At 53.8% G+C, this 17,644-nt stretch overlaps 3 protein-coding genes across 3 annotated transcripts; 2 read left to right on the top strand and 1 right to left on the bottom strand.

Annotated features, from left to right (window-relative positions):
- The first annotated feature begins 6,559 nt into the window (after nucleotides 1-6,559).
- NGA_2086900 (uncharacterized protein) lies at nucleotides 6,560-7,780 on the top strand. Its single transcript, XM_005856099.1, has one exon. The coding sequence runs from the start codon at nucleotides 6,686-6,688 to the stop codon at nucleotides 7,538-7,540; it is 855 nt and encodes a 284-aa protein (XP_005856161.1). The 5' UTR covers nucleotides 6,560-6,685; the 3' UTR covers nucleotides 7,541-7,780.
- A 5,135-nt stretch (nucleotides 7,781-12,915) lies between these two features.
- NGA_2009500 (aldo keto reductase) lies at nucleotides 12,916-14,468 on the bottom strand (the record flags this gene model as incomplete). Its single annotated transcript, XM_005856097.1, has 1 exon — nucleotides 12,916-14,468. A coding segment is annotated over one exon (1,275 nt), but the record flags the coding sequence as incomplete, so codon positions are not given.
- Nucleotides 14,469-16,842: 2,374 nt separating this feature from the next.
- On the top strand, nucleotides 16,843-17,386 carry NGA_2099100 (unidentified vitellogenin-linked transcript family member (uvt-5); the record flags this gene model as incomplete). The annotated part of the gene is made up of 1 exon (XM_005856100.1): nucleotides 16,843-17,386. A coding segment is annotated over one exon (544 nt), but the record flags the coding sequence as incomplete, so codon positions are not given.
- Between the last annotated feature and the right edge of the window lie 258 nt (nucleotides 17,387-17,644).

The raw sequence follows: 17,644 nt of genomic DNA, 5'->3' as shown, positions 1-17,644 counted from the left end.
ATGAACCACCGGCGTTGGCCAATCTGCGCGACAATATCACGCCCTTATTTACAAGTAGCAGCAGCAGCAACAACAGCAGCAGCGGTTTGTGGTCCTACGGCGGAAGTGTTGGTGGAGACGGTACCACTCAGGACGGTGGCGGCGGTTGCAGTAGCGCGGACGCGCAGCCCCAAGAGCAAGCTCCATTTCACAATATCAGCCCATCATTTAGTACACCTCCTTGGTCGAACGAGTGGGGAGACAGTCGAGAAGGTAAAAGCTCAAGCTCTGCGGGCATGGGACATGGAAATAGCGCCTCTGTCCTAAACCACCTCCACCCTCCGGTCTCTCCACCGCCATGCGCATTAAAGCTCCGGCCTCGGGACTCCGCATCCTCCAATTGTAGCATGAATGAATTTTATTGCCGCACGGAGGGAGCGGCTGCAGCTGCAGCAGCTGCAGCAGGTGCGGTCGTGAACCGCTTTGTGGTGCCGGGCACTGAAGCTTGTCTTACTTCAGGCTCCCCCTCGGATCTCTCTTCTCCGGGCCCCGACCCGCGGCACTCGCGCAAGCAAGACTGGGGTCCTGGTGCTTTGGAGATGGGTTCTCGCATGTCCTCCCCGGGGGGCGGCTCTCCCTTATTCAGGTCATCGAGTCCCACCGCTTCCCACGGAGGGCGTTCGCCTGTGGTCGAGCTGGAGTGCTCCCTGTCCGGCCTCGTGTTGGACCGTGGAGGGGAGCGAGCGGGCTCAGAGAGCGCTTGGGCCCTTCGGGGACGGTCCCCAGACAATGTGAAGTACCAGCAGCAACACCAGCACGATCAGCAGCAGCACCACCACGAGCGCCGAGGAGACCAGCCCTACCCGGCGCCACAGCAGCAACAGCCGATGTCTCGACAGCTTCGAGGTGCGCATGGACTGGGAGGCTCCGCATTTGACGAACGATCTGCCTTCAATAGCCAGCTGCACGTGGGCGGCGTGCGGGGACAGGGGAATCGCCCCTACGCCTCAAATCAGCCCCAAAAACCACCGGCTCAGCAACCTCACCAGGCGCTCATGATCCAGATTCCGACCTTGTCCTCCGCCTTGGGTTCGGGCCCCAGCAGCGCGCCTGCGGCCGGCATGAGCAACCGGAGCTACTTGTTCGCGGAAGGCGGCAGTGAAGGCGGGCGTAACCGGGGCAGCTTTTCCCCTACGCTGCACAACCAGGCTTCCCCACGTCCTCCGGGAAGCGGCAATTTGGGCAACATGGGCATGGGAATGGCGGCTAGAAACAGCTTCCACAACCAGTCGCCACGACAGTACCACTACCAGGCTAACCAGTCCCCTTACATGCATGGTGCCGCCGGGCGCAGCGGCAGCCTCGGCCGCAGTGGCGTGTCAGGCGCGGCGTACGGCGGATCTCCCCCGCACTTGATGGCCACCGCACGCCGTGGCGGTGGAGGAAACCGTGGTATGGGCGGAGGGGCGGGCGGAGGTGGGATGTACTCGCCCACGGGGTCGAGTCCGATGGGGAGCCCGACGGGAAGCGGTGGGGACGAGTATTACGGGGGCGGAGGATCTCCACGCTGGATGGGCCACGGGGGACACGGCGGGGGCGGTGCGATGGATGTGGAGGCAAAGAGGTGCAGCAACGCGATCAAAAAGCTGTGCAGCGCCGGGAACGTGACGGAGGTGTTCGCGGTGCTGGAGGACATGCTGGGCCGTGGACTGGTCCCGGATTTGAAGACGGTCAAAACGATCATGCGCACCTGCGTGAAGAAGCTTGCGTGGCGGAGGGCGGTGCAGTTGTTGCATATGGAGGGGCTGCCGCTGGACGTGGTCATCTTCACGATGGCCATCAACACCTGCGGCAAGGCGGGGGAGTGGGAACAAGGCCTGCGAGTCCTCCGGGAAATGGACTCGGACGATGCGAAGGCTCGCGGGATCTTGCCCAACGAGGTGAGCTACGGTACTGCAATCTCCGCGTGTGGCAAGGCGGGTCGTTGGGAGCTGGCGCTCTCGCTTTTGAACGAGGTCAAGGGCCGGGGGTTGCTCTTGAACGACGTCTGCTACGGCGGCGCCATCGACGCTTGTGGACGCGCGGGCCAGTGGCAGGAGGCTCTCAAACTTCTCAGCGAGATGGCGCAGGACGGAGTCGCCGCCAATGAGGTGTGCTATAACTCGGCCATCTCGGCCTGTGGTAAAGCAGGGGAGTGGGAGAAGGCGGTGGCTCTCTTGCGGGAGATGCGGGATGGTGGTCTGACTCCTGACGAACTCAACTACAACTCCGCCATTTCGGCCTGTGGGAAGGCTGCCCAGTGGGCCCATGCCATTCGCCTGCTCCGAGAGATGGCCGTACAGGGGCTCTGCCCCGACGTTGTGTCGTACGGCGCGGCCATCGACGCCTGTCGAAAGGCTGGCAAGTACGACAGAGGGTTGGCGCTCTTGGCGGAGATGCGGGACGTGGGCCTGGTGCCTAACGAGGTCTGCTACCACTCGGCTGTCACAGCCTGCTCAGAGGCCGGGCGGTGGAACGAGGCCCTTTTTGTGCTCTCGGAGATGGTCAAGCAGGGTCTCAAGCCGGACGCGATCAGCTACAATGCTGCCGTGGAGGCCTGCGCCAAGTCTGCCAAGTGGGACGCCCTGATCATCCTCCTGCAAGAAACCAGCCGCGACCCGGATGTGACGCTGGTGGAGGCCGTCTACAACAACGCGATCATGACATGCTCTAAGTACGGGAACTGGGAGTTGGCAGCTACGGTGCTGCAGGAGATGGAGTATCTGGGCGACGGGGGAGGGGCCAGGGGCGCGACGGGGGCCCACTGCAGCCATCCGGGCCTTTCGCCCACCTCGGCTTCCTACTCGGCCGTGATCGATGCCTGCGCGAAAGCTTTGCTGAGTACGGGCGCGTCTGCTACGAGTGGGCTACCCCAGTGGGAGCTAATCTTGAGCAAGCTGGATCGCATGCGCGAGAAGGGCCTGCTTCCCGACTCCAGCTCCTACAACGCGGCGGTCCGCGCCTGTGTGTGTGGATCCGTCAAGCACTGGGCGAAGGCAGTGGAGCTGCTTCAGGAGATGGGTTCTCGGGGCTACCTGGTGGACCAAAGTACGTCGCAGGCTGTGGTGCATGCCTACAATGCGGCGTCTTGTACTGACCAATCGGACCTTGGCGGGGCACACAGCGAGGTCTCGACGCGTGAGAGAGCCGTAGCTTTGCTTCACAGCATGACTGTGGGCGGCTCGCCTTTCAACAGTAACAGCAGCGACTTGTTGTACGCACCATCATCTCCAACCCTGTCTTCGTCGCCAGGATCGTCCTCCTCGTGCAGGCCGCCTCTGCTTTCTCCGCCAACGGCTTCGACGCGGTTCTCGGTCGGGTCTGGCGAAGAGGTCATGCCAGGCAAGAGAAAGCCGCAGTGGGAAGGCACTCTGCATGCTTTGGCCGAGATGGCGCGGATGGACGGACATGGCAACGAGGATGACCTGGGTGCTTGCGTAACAGGTACTCGCAGCTTGCTTACGCCCTCAAGCATGGCCTCGCCGCGCTCAGTAGGCTTGATCGGCAGCCCGTCTTCCTCGTCCCTCCCTGGACCTTTGCTGTTGTCGCCGGGTTCGCCGGTGATGGCGCTCGGACCCGGAAGTCCTCTGCTCAAAAGCGACAGCGGCGGCGGCGCGCATCTTGTTTTGAAGCACAGCACAGAAGGGGAAGGTGCCGAGATGAAGAAGAATGACGACAGCAGCAGCTACAGCAGGAATCATAGCAGCGTGGATTTGGAAGGAAGCGGTCAGTTCTCGCTTCAACCCTCGCTTCAACCCCTCTCTGTCGGGTTGGTGGAAGCGAGCTCGTCTTCCCCCTCGGCGCCCGTGACCACACCCGGCAATGAGGAATAGACGCGAAGGAGGAAAAGGAGGAGGAGACACGGTGGTGCGTAATCACCCGTGCTTGCTTTGAGTCGGTTTAGATACGATGCATTATGACATATTCGCAACGAGGTACAATGAAAGAATTTCAAATAAACGGCTATCGTAAGTGGAGGAGCTTCGAAAAGTCTAATTCGAATCTAAAGGGAGAACAATGTAGGCCAGAAAGTGCGCTGAAAATGGGCAGGCATGGTGTGGTCGTTGTGTATTCGAAAGATGGCATGCGCACACTTACCTATTGCCTACCTGCTGGGAGCGTAACGCTTCCTTAACCTGCATATACATATGGGGCGGTCAATAGTGAACACAGGAAGAAAAGCACGTATAGGAAGGTGAAGCGCCTCCCACACCTGGATCGAGTCTGCATTACCTTTACGAGCACTTGAGAGCCAAGCCTGCAGCCAGGATCCAGTGGAAAAAGATCATGATTAGATTGTCTGAAGACACTCGGGAAGCATTGCACGGTACGACACGAACAACGCGGGGAAACGTAGAGAGGGAGAAACGACGGATGAAAGCTGCGGAATATCAAGAGCTAAGGCTGTAGTTACACCTAGAGCTTGAAAGCTGGAGCTCTGACGAGGGGAAATGTAGCAAAGTCGCGTCCCTGTTGGGGTCATCGCTGTCTCTCGATAGTCCGACACAGAGAAGACGGCAGGTGAGAGCAGCCAGAGGTAGTAGAGGGGCGGAGCACTGCCGTGGATTACGGCAAGGATGTCAGAGAGAGTCAAAGCTTTTTAGAGATCAAATACAGCACGTAAAGCAAAGATTATTCCTCACTTAAAGGAAGAGTGCCCGCCTACAGAGCTCACGTTAAGGTTAAGCACGACCGGCAGCAGCAGTTTTTGCGCCGACCAGAGGAAAGAAAAGGCCAATTTCGATTGTCAAGAGCGTTGTGACAAAAAGAAGTGACTATCAAAGATGTGCACAAGTGACGTGCTACCTCTTTTCTCTATTTCTTCTACACGCCTGCTGTCGTCCTCTCGCCCGACCGACATTTTTTTGTACACTGCCTCCCTCCCCTGCCCCTCACTCACAAAATTCCTGGTCATTTCTGTGTAACCCGTGTCGGTTGTCTCGCTATATCCCTGTACTTCAAACTTACACTACGATGTCCAACTAGCACGCGCGCGCTTCCGCGGCGGCATGCCCTCACCGCTCGTCAAGAAAGCCTCCCCCCGCGCCTGAGCCTGTACTATCCCCCACTCTCGGCCCTCACGAACGTGTCTTTCCTCAATATCTTCGACTTCGGAGTCGAAAAGGGTGCAGGAGGAGGAGGAGGAGGCACCATCCCCGCATATGCTCACGTCACTGTCCCAGCCCCGTTCCTCTCCTCCCTCATCCTCCTCGCTACATTTTTGCGGCTCTCCCAAACGCGCGCCAGGCTGTTCCTGTCGTTCTTGTTGCTGCTGCTGCCGTTGTTGCTGCTTCTGTTGTTGCACCGGGCTAGTGGACAAGGAAAATGGCAGCTGTCCAACGCTGCCAGATACCCCCGCATCCGCCGGCCCGCCACCCGCGGAGGAGGCTGAGTCCTCGTTTTCGCCCGCGACGTGCATCTGGCTATCCGCGTCCTCCTTTTCCTCCCTTCCTCTCCGCACGCTCCCCTCACCTTCGACAGCCCCTTGCTCACATGAGGCGCGACCCCCCCCCCCGTCCCTCTCCTCCGCTTCCCCCTGTAGGCAGGCCGCCAATGCCTCCCCGGGGGACGTTGCCTCGCCCATCGCATATTGGGCCGTGTGCTCACGTGCACGCTGTTCGAAGCCACGCAAGTCTCTCTGATAGAGAGCGGTGGGTTCAGGCGCTAGGCCGTCGTCGGCGTTCGGGTGGGCGAGGAGCAGACGAAGGGTCGTCAGGAGCGTGGGGATGTTCAAGGATGGCGTCCATGCCCCCTGGGGCTGGGCCTTTAATGAATCGAGGCAGATGCGGCCTCTGTCGTCCACGTTTGGGTGGAAGACAGGGGTCAAGAAGCGGACGGTGGGCGGCTCAAAGGGGTAGCGCGGGGAGACCTCGAGCTCGAGCCTGAAGAGTCCGGCGGCGTACGGCGTTGACTCTGGCCCTCGGATGCCTGGAATGTGCAAGGAAGAGGTGAAAATGCATAGGGTACATTTTCCGTACCAATTAAGAGACGACAACTCAAATGGGGAAAGTGACGAGAGCACGCTAAGTCTGCTTCACGATTGGAGCGATGACTTGCAGGATCTCCTCATCGAGTGGTGAGAAAACCATTTCCACACCCAAACCCAAGGCAATTCTAAAATTTGTATCCCCCGGCATTTAATCACAGATCATTACTCACTGGCATGAAAACGGGACAAATTTGCTTCATCCACGGGCCAGGCCGCCACGCCTGGGGGAGGGTCATTTCGAAGCAGCTCCAGCTCCCGTGCAAGCCGGCTAAAACGAGCCATAGGCATAAGCCTGCCGCTTAAAGGTACTGTTCGTGCTGTGGTCGGTTGTGGTGCCTGTTTGAGCGTGCGTAGGAGGTAAGAGATGTGTGTGCGGCGCCGCAGAAAATACGAAGAAGGCGGGGCGATGAGACAGAGTGTACTACCTCCAGCGACGAGCGACGTGCGCCGCTTCACGTGCTCGCTCTAAAAATGACCCACTGAGACACAGAATGAACGGAACCAATGGGGGAAACAAATGAACAAACCATGACAACGCTGCAATCTTTGCACACAGCCTGACAGGGAACGTACGAGCGCATGCCGTGGCTCTCGCCAGGTCAGCGCAGTGAGCTTTGTCACCCCCCTAAATAGCGTTGCAGTGGACTAAGGAAACGAAGCCATCTCTATGCCAGACGCATGGATCCGGCGACGATAAGGATTTCCGGTGCATTTAGTCGCCTTCTCGAGAGCTTCAGAGTGCCTTCGTCTGCACTTGCTCCGAGGCTGTCGATTTCCGCTCAGCGGGGCAAGCCCGCCTCTGACAACGTCGAGCCGGCCCTGCTCTTACGCCTCGATTACCTTTGGAAACAGGCCTTAAGTCACCTTCCCACCAATCAAACATATTCACGTGCGTTGTCTCGAAAATTTATTCGCCTGCGCGACTTGTTCTCCGCTCATGAAGTCCTACATCCACACTTGTCCGACTGCCTATGTCCTGTGTGCGGGGTGATCCTTTTTCCTGGTGTCACGGCTCGGACCCGCGTCCAACATGGGGCCAAGAGATCTCAGGCCAATGCCCGCCGTAAGTGGATGCGCCTTTCTAATCAAAACAGTGACCCGAGGAGTGGATATGCGGCCAACGTGCCCTGTTCGCTGAAGAACCGTGTGACCTACGCCTGTATGCTCTGCAATAGGGGTTCGCGCACGATGGACGGGGCGACAAGGCGGTCGGAAGATAAGCGGAGCACATTGGGTGAGGCAAGAAAGGCTGAGACGAGCCTTCTTTGCCCTGGTGCCTCTGGGGAGCTCTCATCGTCTTCAAAGCAGCAAGTTCCAGACACGACGGAGGAGGAGGACTTCATTCCTCTGCAATCGGAAAGCTTCAGACAACTTCAAAAGCACCAGAAAACTTTAGCCCCGCCACGCTTGCTCCTGGACCCAAAGCCACGCAAACGAAAGCGCCAGGAAGAACCAAGCCGGGATGGTCAGAAGTCGGTGTCTCGGTCTCTAGGTCAGGTACGAGGATTTCTCGCGTCCTTCCAGAAAGGATGAGCATTTTTCTGGATGAAACCTGGTGCCTCTACTTTTGAGGTTGTTTCATACCTCCTTCTAGATTATGGAATACTTTGCCACAGGTATTATCGATAATTTAATCTGGCTCTAGATATATTGCATATATGTGGCCGACCGTCGATTGTAAATGCCTTCGTACATGTTGTGGGGCTAAAGAAGGTGTCATTTAACACATGACGAGAAATGAATTGGCCAATGAAAGAGAAACATTACAAGCAGAGGTTTACTTTTTTAGAAGGAATAACTTTGTTATGTATGGAGAAGTGTCCTTCTCCCTTTAAAAAGTATTTTCAGAGATCTATGTCTATGCAGTCTTCGGCATTGATTTCCTTTGGGGGCCAATACTATCATTTGATTCTTTTATTCGTATCGCTTCACGCCTTTCTCCAAGTGAGGCCCAGGAATAGAATAGTTCTCATGTTAAAAAACAGTTGCAAGTTTCATGGAGACGCTTGTGTCCCCGGGTGACGGCTGAAAAATAGTAAAGCTCGTCTCAAACCCGAGAATGTGTCGAATACAATCGACAACATCAACAATAGGACTAAAAATGTATAATGCGGAATCCATACATGTACATGTTTCAAGCACAAACAGCCAAGCCTTTAGGCGGCAAAAACGGAGAGGCGGGGTGTTGACCAAGAATCGGGTAGCAATTGGAAACCAGTTTCCTATTCATCCACAATACTGCTCACCGTTAGCAGAATAAACTTATTCTCATCTATGAGCCGCGGTGAGCGCCGTTTTCGTCCGTTACGCTCTTTAAGTCGCTCTGAGTGGCGCATGGGCCGGGGCGAAGGACCTCCCTGCTTGTACATGGGGCAGGGCAGGCCATGCTACTTTTAAAACAACCGAATTGGAAGCCATTATCGTCGGTCATGCCATTCGATGTGAAGTTAACAACATTTTTGCTGTATTGACATTTCTGATTCTACTATCAAACAGGGCTTGGTCTTAGGCTGGCGCATATATACATAAGCCGTTAATCATTCCTACTTCCTGCAGCAGCGGCGTACAAGCCGTCTTATCAAAGCTATGTTTGGACAGAAAAAATTGACCCCCAAAGAGCAGCTCCGGGAGACAAAAAAGGAGATCAGACACAATGAACGGGACATGGACCGAGAGCTGCAGAATTTGGCAAGAGAAGAAGCAAAGCTCATCCATGACATTAAAAAAATGGCTGCAAACAATCAGCATGGACCCTTGAAAGTCATGGCGAAGAACCTGGTACAACTGCGGGCGCAAAAGGACAAGCTCATCACAATGAAGGCTACCATGACAGGTGTAGGGTACAAGGCATCATTAATGCATTCGCAGGCGGCTGTCGGCCAGGCAATGAGCAGGATGACCGGGGTACGTCGGTGGCGGACTTAGATATGGGGGGTGTCGTGTGGATGAAAGGAGATGTGCGTTTTTGAGCTGCTTGCTGATTCTTACGAGTCCTTGGCTTCCAGAAGAACTTGCTATCAGATGCAGAAGATTTTTTCACCTTGATTTCGGTTTGGGTGTGGTGATTACGGACTTCAGATGAATGTCTTGTCCTCAAAGTTCGCGTTTCTTGTTCTCGAAAATGTATTTGTGTTTTCCGGTATTTTTTACTGGTATTAACTTAACTGTGCGTGTCGTGTGTGACGAGGCCTTCTTCTATTTGGGTAGCACGTGGTTGAAGCAACGCAGGCATTTAGCGATTTTCACAAGCATCTATTCTTCAAATTTTGCAACAGTTGATTTTCTTCTTATTTCATCGCAACAGGTGATGGGTGATATGAACGAAATGATGGACGCTACAAAGACAAGCAAGGTTATGACAGAGTTTGCGCGACAGAACGAGTACATGAATGTAAAGGAGGATTTGCTGGACGACGCTTTGATGGATGCGGTAAGTTTGGCAGTCCGCGCAAGATTTGAAAAGAGAGAGATAAAAGAGGTCCAGTGGATACTTCTTCGACATCCTGTTCACGATGATTCTAACCTGCTGTCTGAGTAAGTCAAGGGTGTGAAGCTGTTCGACGTTTTGTGAAGACATTGGGGCCATAGCTACGTGTGCCCGGCTGGTTGCATATTAGCTACTGTGCACAAATTCCAAGCAAATGCCTTTCGCGCGGCCATGGCCCCGTCTCATGGCGTCTGTCTTATTGTCATTTTAGTTGTGCAGACATGGTATCATTGTCAGAGCGTCTGTATTATTTTCATTTTAGTAGTGCAGACTTGATATCAGTGTCAGGACATTTAAATTCCAATTCTTTATTGAAGATGTAGAATATTTCGATACACGTCGCAAAACTCAAGTTCATTATGCATGAAGCATCTTTGAGGGTGCAAGATGTAACGACATCACTTCAAGGATGATGCATGTCTTGAAGGGTGGCTACTCTAATCTGTCTACCCTATTACTCACATACGGGATTTCAATCTACGATCAACAATTTTAATATTACAGTTCGACGGAGATGGAGTGGAAGAAGAAGCAGAGTCCGTCGTCAACCAAGTGCTGGAGGAGATTGGGCTCGAACTTGGCAGTAAAATGGCCGATGTGCCTGTTGGCAAGCTTAGAGATGCTGTAGACAAGGAGAGCATTGAAGATAAGGCTGCTCTGGAGGCATTACATAAGGTTTTGCCAAGCTTGCCTTAAAGGTAATGGAAGAAATATATCAGGTACTGATAAAGGTTTGAAATGTCAAGAAGATTGCCAGGGATTGCATCGGTGGTGAACACCACTCATCTTTAGAATTCATCATTGCTGAATTTATAAGACCGTTGAAACGTTTATATTTTTCTTCCCAATCCTTTGCTGATTTTTGGGTGAGAAAGTGTCAGGAAAACTCGCGTGCGTCCGTCTTCCCCTTCCTCTGAGGGAGAGACGACACGAGAGACCCGGGCCGGGAGCGAGTATCTTCAGTGTTGCGCCAATCACTGACAGCGTGCTCACCAAAAAGCCCTTGTACGATCGCGTTTCATGCCCCGCTGAGGCATGGTCTCAAATTTGATGCCGAAGAACGGCGGGGCGGTAATTCAGTCGACGTGTCCGTGGCAGCCCCGGCCCATCTTCCGTGCCGTAATCGAAGCGAGCGAGTCGAGCCAATTTCATCGAGGCGAGAGCCGGGCGTCAGGCACATGTTCTGTTTGGCTCCCAGGTACGGGGAAAACTGGCCTTTTACACCGTTTGCGCTGTACAATGGACATCTGTGTACGCGTCTGTCCGCCGAGGCATGGTCTCACGTTTTTGTTACCCGTGGTGCGTTGGTCTATCTGAAAGCCCAGGTTGTCCTTGTCAGTACGGTGTACACTCCTCTTGTTGAGATACGCAGGAACTGCACTCTTTCTTTATGCGAGCCAACCTGCATAAACAAGCGAATGCGTCGTTACGTGCTTAAAATCGGAGTGGCTCATGATTGCGATAAAAACATGAGTGTAGTGTGCAAATAAGTTTCCTTGAAAGGAGCATGAGGCGAGGGGTAAAAGTAGGGAAGGAGCAGCCGGCACTCGGCCCGACTATCTTCCACAGATGATTCTTTGCTTGTTGATTCGTGCGACTTATTCCAGCAACGTGCTTGAAAATGGACAACACCAGCTTATTATGCTGTGAAGGGTACAACATTTCCCCGGGGCGTCTGATTTGTCTTTACTGTGCACCCTTCATTCTGTAAAATCAACCTTACAGCCAAAAGCAAGCCAACTTCAAGCTCTCTTGCAGCCCCTTCTTGCCTTCAAAACATGTCTGACGCTAAGCTGTCCCGAAAACTCAGCCGCACAAGTGACGAGCCCTACCTGTACGAGTCCTACTCGAAAGACAATGGTGAGTTGGATGGGGATGATTGTTCTGAACAATTTGAGAGAAATGAGCAAGTGGATATCGCGGCGGTGGTATCCTTGTGAATCCATTTGTTATTTTATGTCATGATATGATGGGCTTGACAGATACGAGATTTGATTATTTTTGGCTATGAAAATGCCTTCTGCAGGCGGATCGTAGTTTATGGAGCTGAAATCGTCTTAAGGAGAGTGTGGAGGCCGTGGTAGCTTCCATAGTATTCATTTCGTGCCCCTTCCTTCTTCCCTCCCCTTCTCCCACAGAGGACGGGAAGTACACCAAGACGGACTGCCTTCGGCTGGCCAAAACCTTGACAGATCTATCACAAGTGCCTGCCCCATGTAAAGAGGTTGTGCAGAATGAGCAGGCCATGCGGAAGGCCTTCGAGGGCGCAACAGTGACTGATCGCGCCCGTCATGCCATCGCCGCGCGTAAGGGAACGATTTCGCACCACCAACTGCAGCGTCGCTTGACCTCCACATCAGAGACGATGGCCCGCTAAGGCTGCTTCGCTACTGTAAGAGCGTAGGTGGGATGTGGTGGAGATCAAATCAAAGAGGAAGCGTGCACTTGGCCCTTCCTTAAGTTCTATACAAAAGCAGCTATGGCCGTCAGAAATATCTCTCGAGTAATGACATGAATGAAATGAGATCGTGTCCTACCCGCAATATGTTAAGTAATAAAAGAAAAAGAGGAAGGACTGAGATACATAGGGCATAAACAGGAAACTACGGGGCACGAAAGAATGCATCTTACGCCGTTAAACGAAGATGAGAAATCTGAGCTTGCATGGCTTCATTGTCACATGAAGAGAAAAAACAGTAGAAACTAAAAAGAGAAAGGAAAGGGAAGAGCGAAATTACGCGATTGAGCAAACGCAGTCGTCGTCTCCGATCTGGTGCGGAGTTTGACAGGGAGATTGACCGGATCAATGAGCGGGAGGGCTCAGGCACGATCTCCACAGAGGGAAGGGAGTATGCAGGACGGAGAGTGGAGAGAAAAGACCAAAAGAGTTTGCGGAAAGAATTTGCGCCACCGAGCGCTCTTGGGATGTCCGTGTGGAGGCACTGTGGGACCAGGATGACCGCTTTTGGAGGGTCGACTAGCGCCCTGCCTGGGAGCGCTCAGTCAGTAGGTGTGTCACCAGACATGCCGATCTATCCTTGTACATGCTATTCCTTAGTTAGGGCGACAAGGCCCGGAAAAGAGACAACAAGCCTACGGAACGGTGAACCCGTAGAGGAGACCAGGAATGGAGGGTCCGGTAGAGTGGCGGGCAGCCATTTGACGAGCAAGGGAGTTTGAGAGGAGCCGCATTTTTTGAGGTTTCGAATGTCACCGTGTTGAACGTGCTTTGTCAACATGTGCCCATCTGGAGTGTTTCGGGGAGTTGTTATGTGCCGTGGGATGAGGGCGACGTGGAATGTGGATGGAGCATGGAAAAAGAAGCAAGAGGAACTCCGACCGACTGTAAAGCGTTGATGACTTAACCACATCATCGATTTCTATGCTTTTTACGGAAAGGGATGGAGGACAAGCCGAATCACATACTTACGCTTGCCTTGTGCTCGATGGTTGAAGGAATCCCCGAATGCCGTGATATGTGATGATCCTTCGGAAGAGACCATTACCCGCACTTTTTCTCTACCCGCCGCGGAATACAGAGACGTCTCTGTGACCGACAGTATCGCTACTTATGGCAGACGATCGCTCGTCCTCATAGCTGTGAAATCTACGACTTGTGCCAGCACCAGCCCAAGAAAGTAAGGAGCAAATAATCTGCAGAGACCCGCCCCCCCCCTTTGCCCGATAATGACGATCATTTTACTCCGATTGAAAAATGTTCTGCACCGTCTCTCCTCTGCCCTTCGGCAGACTTCTCACCGCTCGGTCTAATGCCTCAACCTCTCCTGCCGACAAGCACCAATCAAGCGCAGCTGTCGCTTCTCTAGCTTGAGCGAGGCTCTTTAAACCTACGATTGGAATTGCGCCCTTCGCCCGACACCAATTTAGTGCAACCTGGGAGCATGTCACAGGCTCACTAACTGCTCCATACTTTTTGCGCGTGCGCTCGTTTACAATCTGATCCATGGTACCCAGCACGGGCGTCAGAGCAGGAAGAAGTTCTCTGAAAAGTAGGCGGCGCGGTCCCTCTGGCAGCTGTTGCCTTTCTAAATTGTAGCGCCCCGTCAGTATACCGAGTCCTAGGGGACTATAAGCGATAAGGCGCACTCCCTCATCGGCAGCTGTTTCGATCAAGCCGCTTCGCAGCGGTAGTGGAGAGACTAAAGAGAGTTGAACTTGGTTTGATGCAAGGCTGATACCGTGCTCACTCTTGAAAGTCTGAGCCGCTTCCCGCAGTTTTTTAGGCCCGTAGTTGCTCAGTCCAATAGCCTTTATATCCCCTTCCTGTTTGAGCTCCGCCAGTCCCGCCCAGTATGCTTTCTCTTGCCATCCTAACGGCGGGGCCCAATGCAGTTGGCCAATGTCCACTCCAGCTCTTCCCCTGTCGAGTCGTCGGCTTGAAGCGCGCATTGCAGCTTTGATGGATCCCTTACCCAGGCGGAAGGGGTAAGGTGCAATTTTGGTCGCCACAAAGACATCCTCAGCACTCTTTACGCTTGACCCGAGCTTATAGTCGTGCTCTCTTAAAAATTGACCCAACAAAATCTCACTCCTGCCTTCCAACCTTCCAGTCCCGTAAGAATCTGCAGAGTCAAACCAGTTTATTCCTTTGCTCAATACATAGTCGAATGTCTCTTGCAGAGACGAATCGGACTTTTGCGGAGAGTAACCCCATAGAAATTGATTTCCCCATGCCCACGTGCCCACACCCAGCGGACTTACACGAAGGTCTCCCAGCTTCACACGCTCACCAAGGCCACTACTGCTGCTTTTCTTGCCTTGGAAAATATTATCGAATAGACGACTCGCCTTTAGGGGACCCGCAAGTGGATGTCTTATGTTTCTTGCGGTAGGCATTACGAAGGCAAGAGCTGATCTGTTGCTGTTCAAGAGGCAACAGCATATTACGAAAATCAAAAAGATTCTGCTGCCATTTAAGTGACACATGTCACGCAGCAAATAATTTTCTCCTGTGAGCGGAGGTGATCGGTTTTATCTAGAATCAGTTGAAGCTTCTGAGGGTTACAAAGTGGAAAAGAAAGGCTTGAGGTAACTTCAAGCACGTTGTTAAATTAACCTCCTCTCCATTCCTCTCGGCACAGCGACTTTGAAAAAAAAATGTCCGTAATCTCTCATGACTTGAACTGATTCTTTGTACAATATCTACACTTGAATTTAATATCTTGCTTTGCACAGAAAAGGCCCAACGCTACCTCTTCTTGATCGGCCGCACCACTCCAAAAGCGGCCCTAAGCACAGCGAGCAAGGCGTCGGGAGGTGCTTCAATCAGAGAGGCCTCGGGTCCCAGGCCCCACTGGCTCATGATGCGGTCTACTTCCATACGCGCAAAGCCCCCGAAAGCCAAACCATGCACCCACGCGGAGCGATCCTTCTCTTGAGTCGCGTCACTCTGACCTCTCACCACCGATGCCGGAGAGAGCAGGCCCTCGTCAGCGAGCTTTTCTGCCGTGTAGGCGTTCGTTCCTCCCGCTAACTGAAGAAAGTGCTCATCTTCTGACACCATGGAGCTGGCCCATGGCAGGGCTTGGGATCGGAGCACGACTTGAGCGAATTTAACGGCACTCAAGGTGGTTCCGCGCCCGATGTCCCCGCTCATGGGCCTGCCGTCCGTCTGCCAGATGTGAAGGGGCCGCGGGGGTGGGGAGTCTCCGACACCGGCCAAGACCCCGGTGAAAGGACGCTCATCGTCCGGCCCAAAGCATCGGCCAAAGACGGCGTTGCGGGACTTGAGGAAAGCGGCGGTTCCCGCGGTTCCCATGAAGGGAAAGCTCACAGAGACAGCCCTTAGGCCTGAGGCCTGTGGTCGAATGCGCCGACAAAGGTCTTCGAAGGGGTCGCGCCCCGCGGAGGATGCCGAGGCGTTCGTGTGAATCTCCAGGGCATCGATGCGGCCCGCTAGAGAGGTGAGAACATCCGCCGCCTCCACCTGGTAGGGCACCGCCTCTATGAGCCCCAGCGGGCACACGCTCACGCAGCGCCCGCAGCCGTAGCAGCGCTCTGGGCTAGCCACACCCTCTCGCCTTCCCCGCGCCGACGGCAGCGGCGTCTCCACCTTGTCTAGTGGAGGGATTGCTTGGGTAGGGCAGATTGATTCACAGGGCCGAGGACAGTCGTGGGGGCAGCGCGTGGCGTCGAAAGCGGCCTTACGGAAGTGCAAATCCTGCTGGTCATTGATGCTCACCATCAGCCACGGCCGCCGAGGCAAAGCTTTACCCAGCACTTGTTCAGCCAAGAGCATGGCAGCCCCGACGCCTTCTTCTGCTGCCGTCACAACCGCTTGGCTTGCCGACATGTCGATGCAGTCCACGCCCGCTAGGGTGTAAGCAAAGCAGAGGGCTTTCACCCGCGGTAGGTCCTGATACGAAGCCCCACAGATAAGCTTCACCCATCGTCCTTCCGACAGCGCGCTCTTTGGATCGTCGCTCATAAGCTCTACCGCCTCGGTTAAGAGCGATCTAAGGTCTGTCAGGTCTGTCAGGTCCCTCGAGTTTTGTTGAGTTGAGGCACAAAGCAGGGGCATGGCTCTTGATTTTGAGAATGGTAACAGGCTTGACCACATGTAATTCGCTTTAGAAAAGGAATGCAAAAAGGTTGGGCGGCTCAAGACTAGAAAAGGTAGCCATACGATCCAAAGACTCCATTTGAGCATCCTCTGTGTGGTAAGAGCGTGATTGAGTGTGAGAGGAGCAAGGCCGGGGGCGGGGAGCTCGGCGTTGAAGAACAAAGAGCCGCTTCGTCTCGCTGTAAGCGACGCCGAGTAGTTTAGTTTAGGATGTTAGCTGCCCGGCACCTCCCAAACACTTGAAAATGGCATGATGCTTGTACTTGGGTAAGAGTGTGGACAACCCTATAGCAAGGACCGAGCATAGTTTGACGTTACTCCTGGACGTGATAAAGCCGGGTAAAACCTCCTAACCGCAGCCTCCTCCCTCAACTTGGTGGTAGTAGCAATTTTTTGGAAATGACTTGTAATTCCGGACTCTGACCATGACAGTCCCTCCACTCATGTTTTGGAAAATTTCTCACTCTTTATCAGATGTCCCGTCCCGTTGCAAGGAAGGGCATTGCGAACGGCGAAATCATTGGCCCATCTTCCCGGGCGGAGCATGCCTTCGTCACCCTCCTTACGACGGATTCTTTCGGCCCGGGAGCCCAGGTCTTACTTCACTCACTGAGAACTAGCATATCAGCCAAAGATAAAGATGTTGCAATCAGACCTGTCGTCGTAGTTCTCGTTACACCCGAAATATCAGAGCGAACGCGGAAGGGCTTGGAGGGTTTCTGCGATGAACTGCTAACAGTGGAGCCCATTGCCAACCCGTACGCCGAAAATTCCCACGTATCCGGGTGGGTTGATTCTGGTTTTACGAAACTTCAAATATGGGGCCTGACTCAATTTGAGCGGGTTGTATACCTCGATGCGGACTGCCTAGTGGTAGAAGATATACAGGAGCTCTTTTCTGCCGATGTGGATTTCGCTGCAGCACCAGACATTTTCCCTCCGGATCGCTTCAATGCTGGTGTGATGCTAGTACGGCCAAATCTTGATGTGTATGAAGACATGCTAAGGGCAGTAAAGGCTGGAGCGTTGCCCTCGTATGACGGCGGAGACACGGGGTTTTTGAATGCCTTTTTCCCCAAGTGGTACTCCTCTCCGCTTGTTCGAACGGGCTCGACATCGTCCTCTTTTTCGACCTGTGGGGGCAACACAATGCCGCAAAAAGTTTCCATGGCCCGTCTTCCTTTTATTTGGAACGCGCAACGCACGCTGCACTGGATGACGCATGCCGTAGCTCCCGGATACTGGGGGGCCGTGGCCACGCACGTGAAAATCCTCCATTTCTCGTCCAGCCCCAAGCCCTGGGAGCCGGAGGGCGTACGAAAGAAAGGAGAGTTAGAAGTGAAATGGTGGACTACGTTCGTTGAAATGCACATGGCAAAAAATGTCACCTAAAATGACGGTTACGTGGGATGCTTTATATTTGTTTCTTTTCAGACGATGGTCGATTCGACATAGACAGATGAATACACGAAAACTCTCTCCTGTTTTCTGTTACCTCTCTCAATCAAAGAGGAGATAGGTGATGTGACACAAAAAGCGAGCCGGTGACCGCCACTGAAGAATTCCT

The sequence above is a fragment of the Nannochloropsis gaditana genome (genome assembly GCF_000240725.1).
Source record: "Nannochloropsis gaditana CCMP526 unplaced genomic scaffold scaffold040, whole genome shotgun sequence".
NCBI classification, from domain to species: domain Eukaryota; class Eustigmatophyceae; order Eustigmatales; family Monodopsidaceae; genus Microchloropsis; species Microchloropsis gaditana.
Note: the sequence above shows the minus strand (reverse complement) of the source record. Positions and strands in the feature narration are given on the sequence as shown.

Excerpts from the sequence above, each read along its gene's own strand:
- NGA_2086900 (XM_005856099.1), top strand. The coding sequence starts at position 6,686 with ATGGATCCGGCGACGATAAGGATTTCCGGTGCATTTAGTCGCCTTCTC.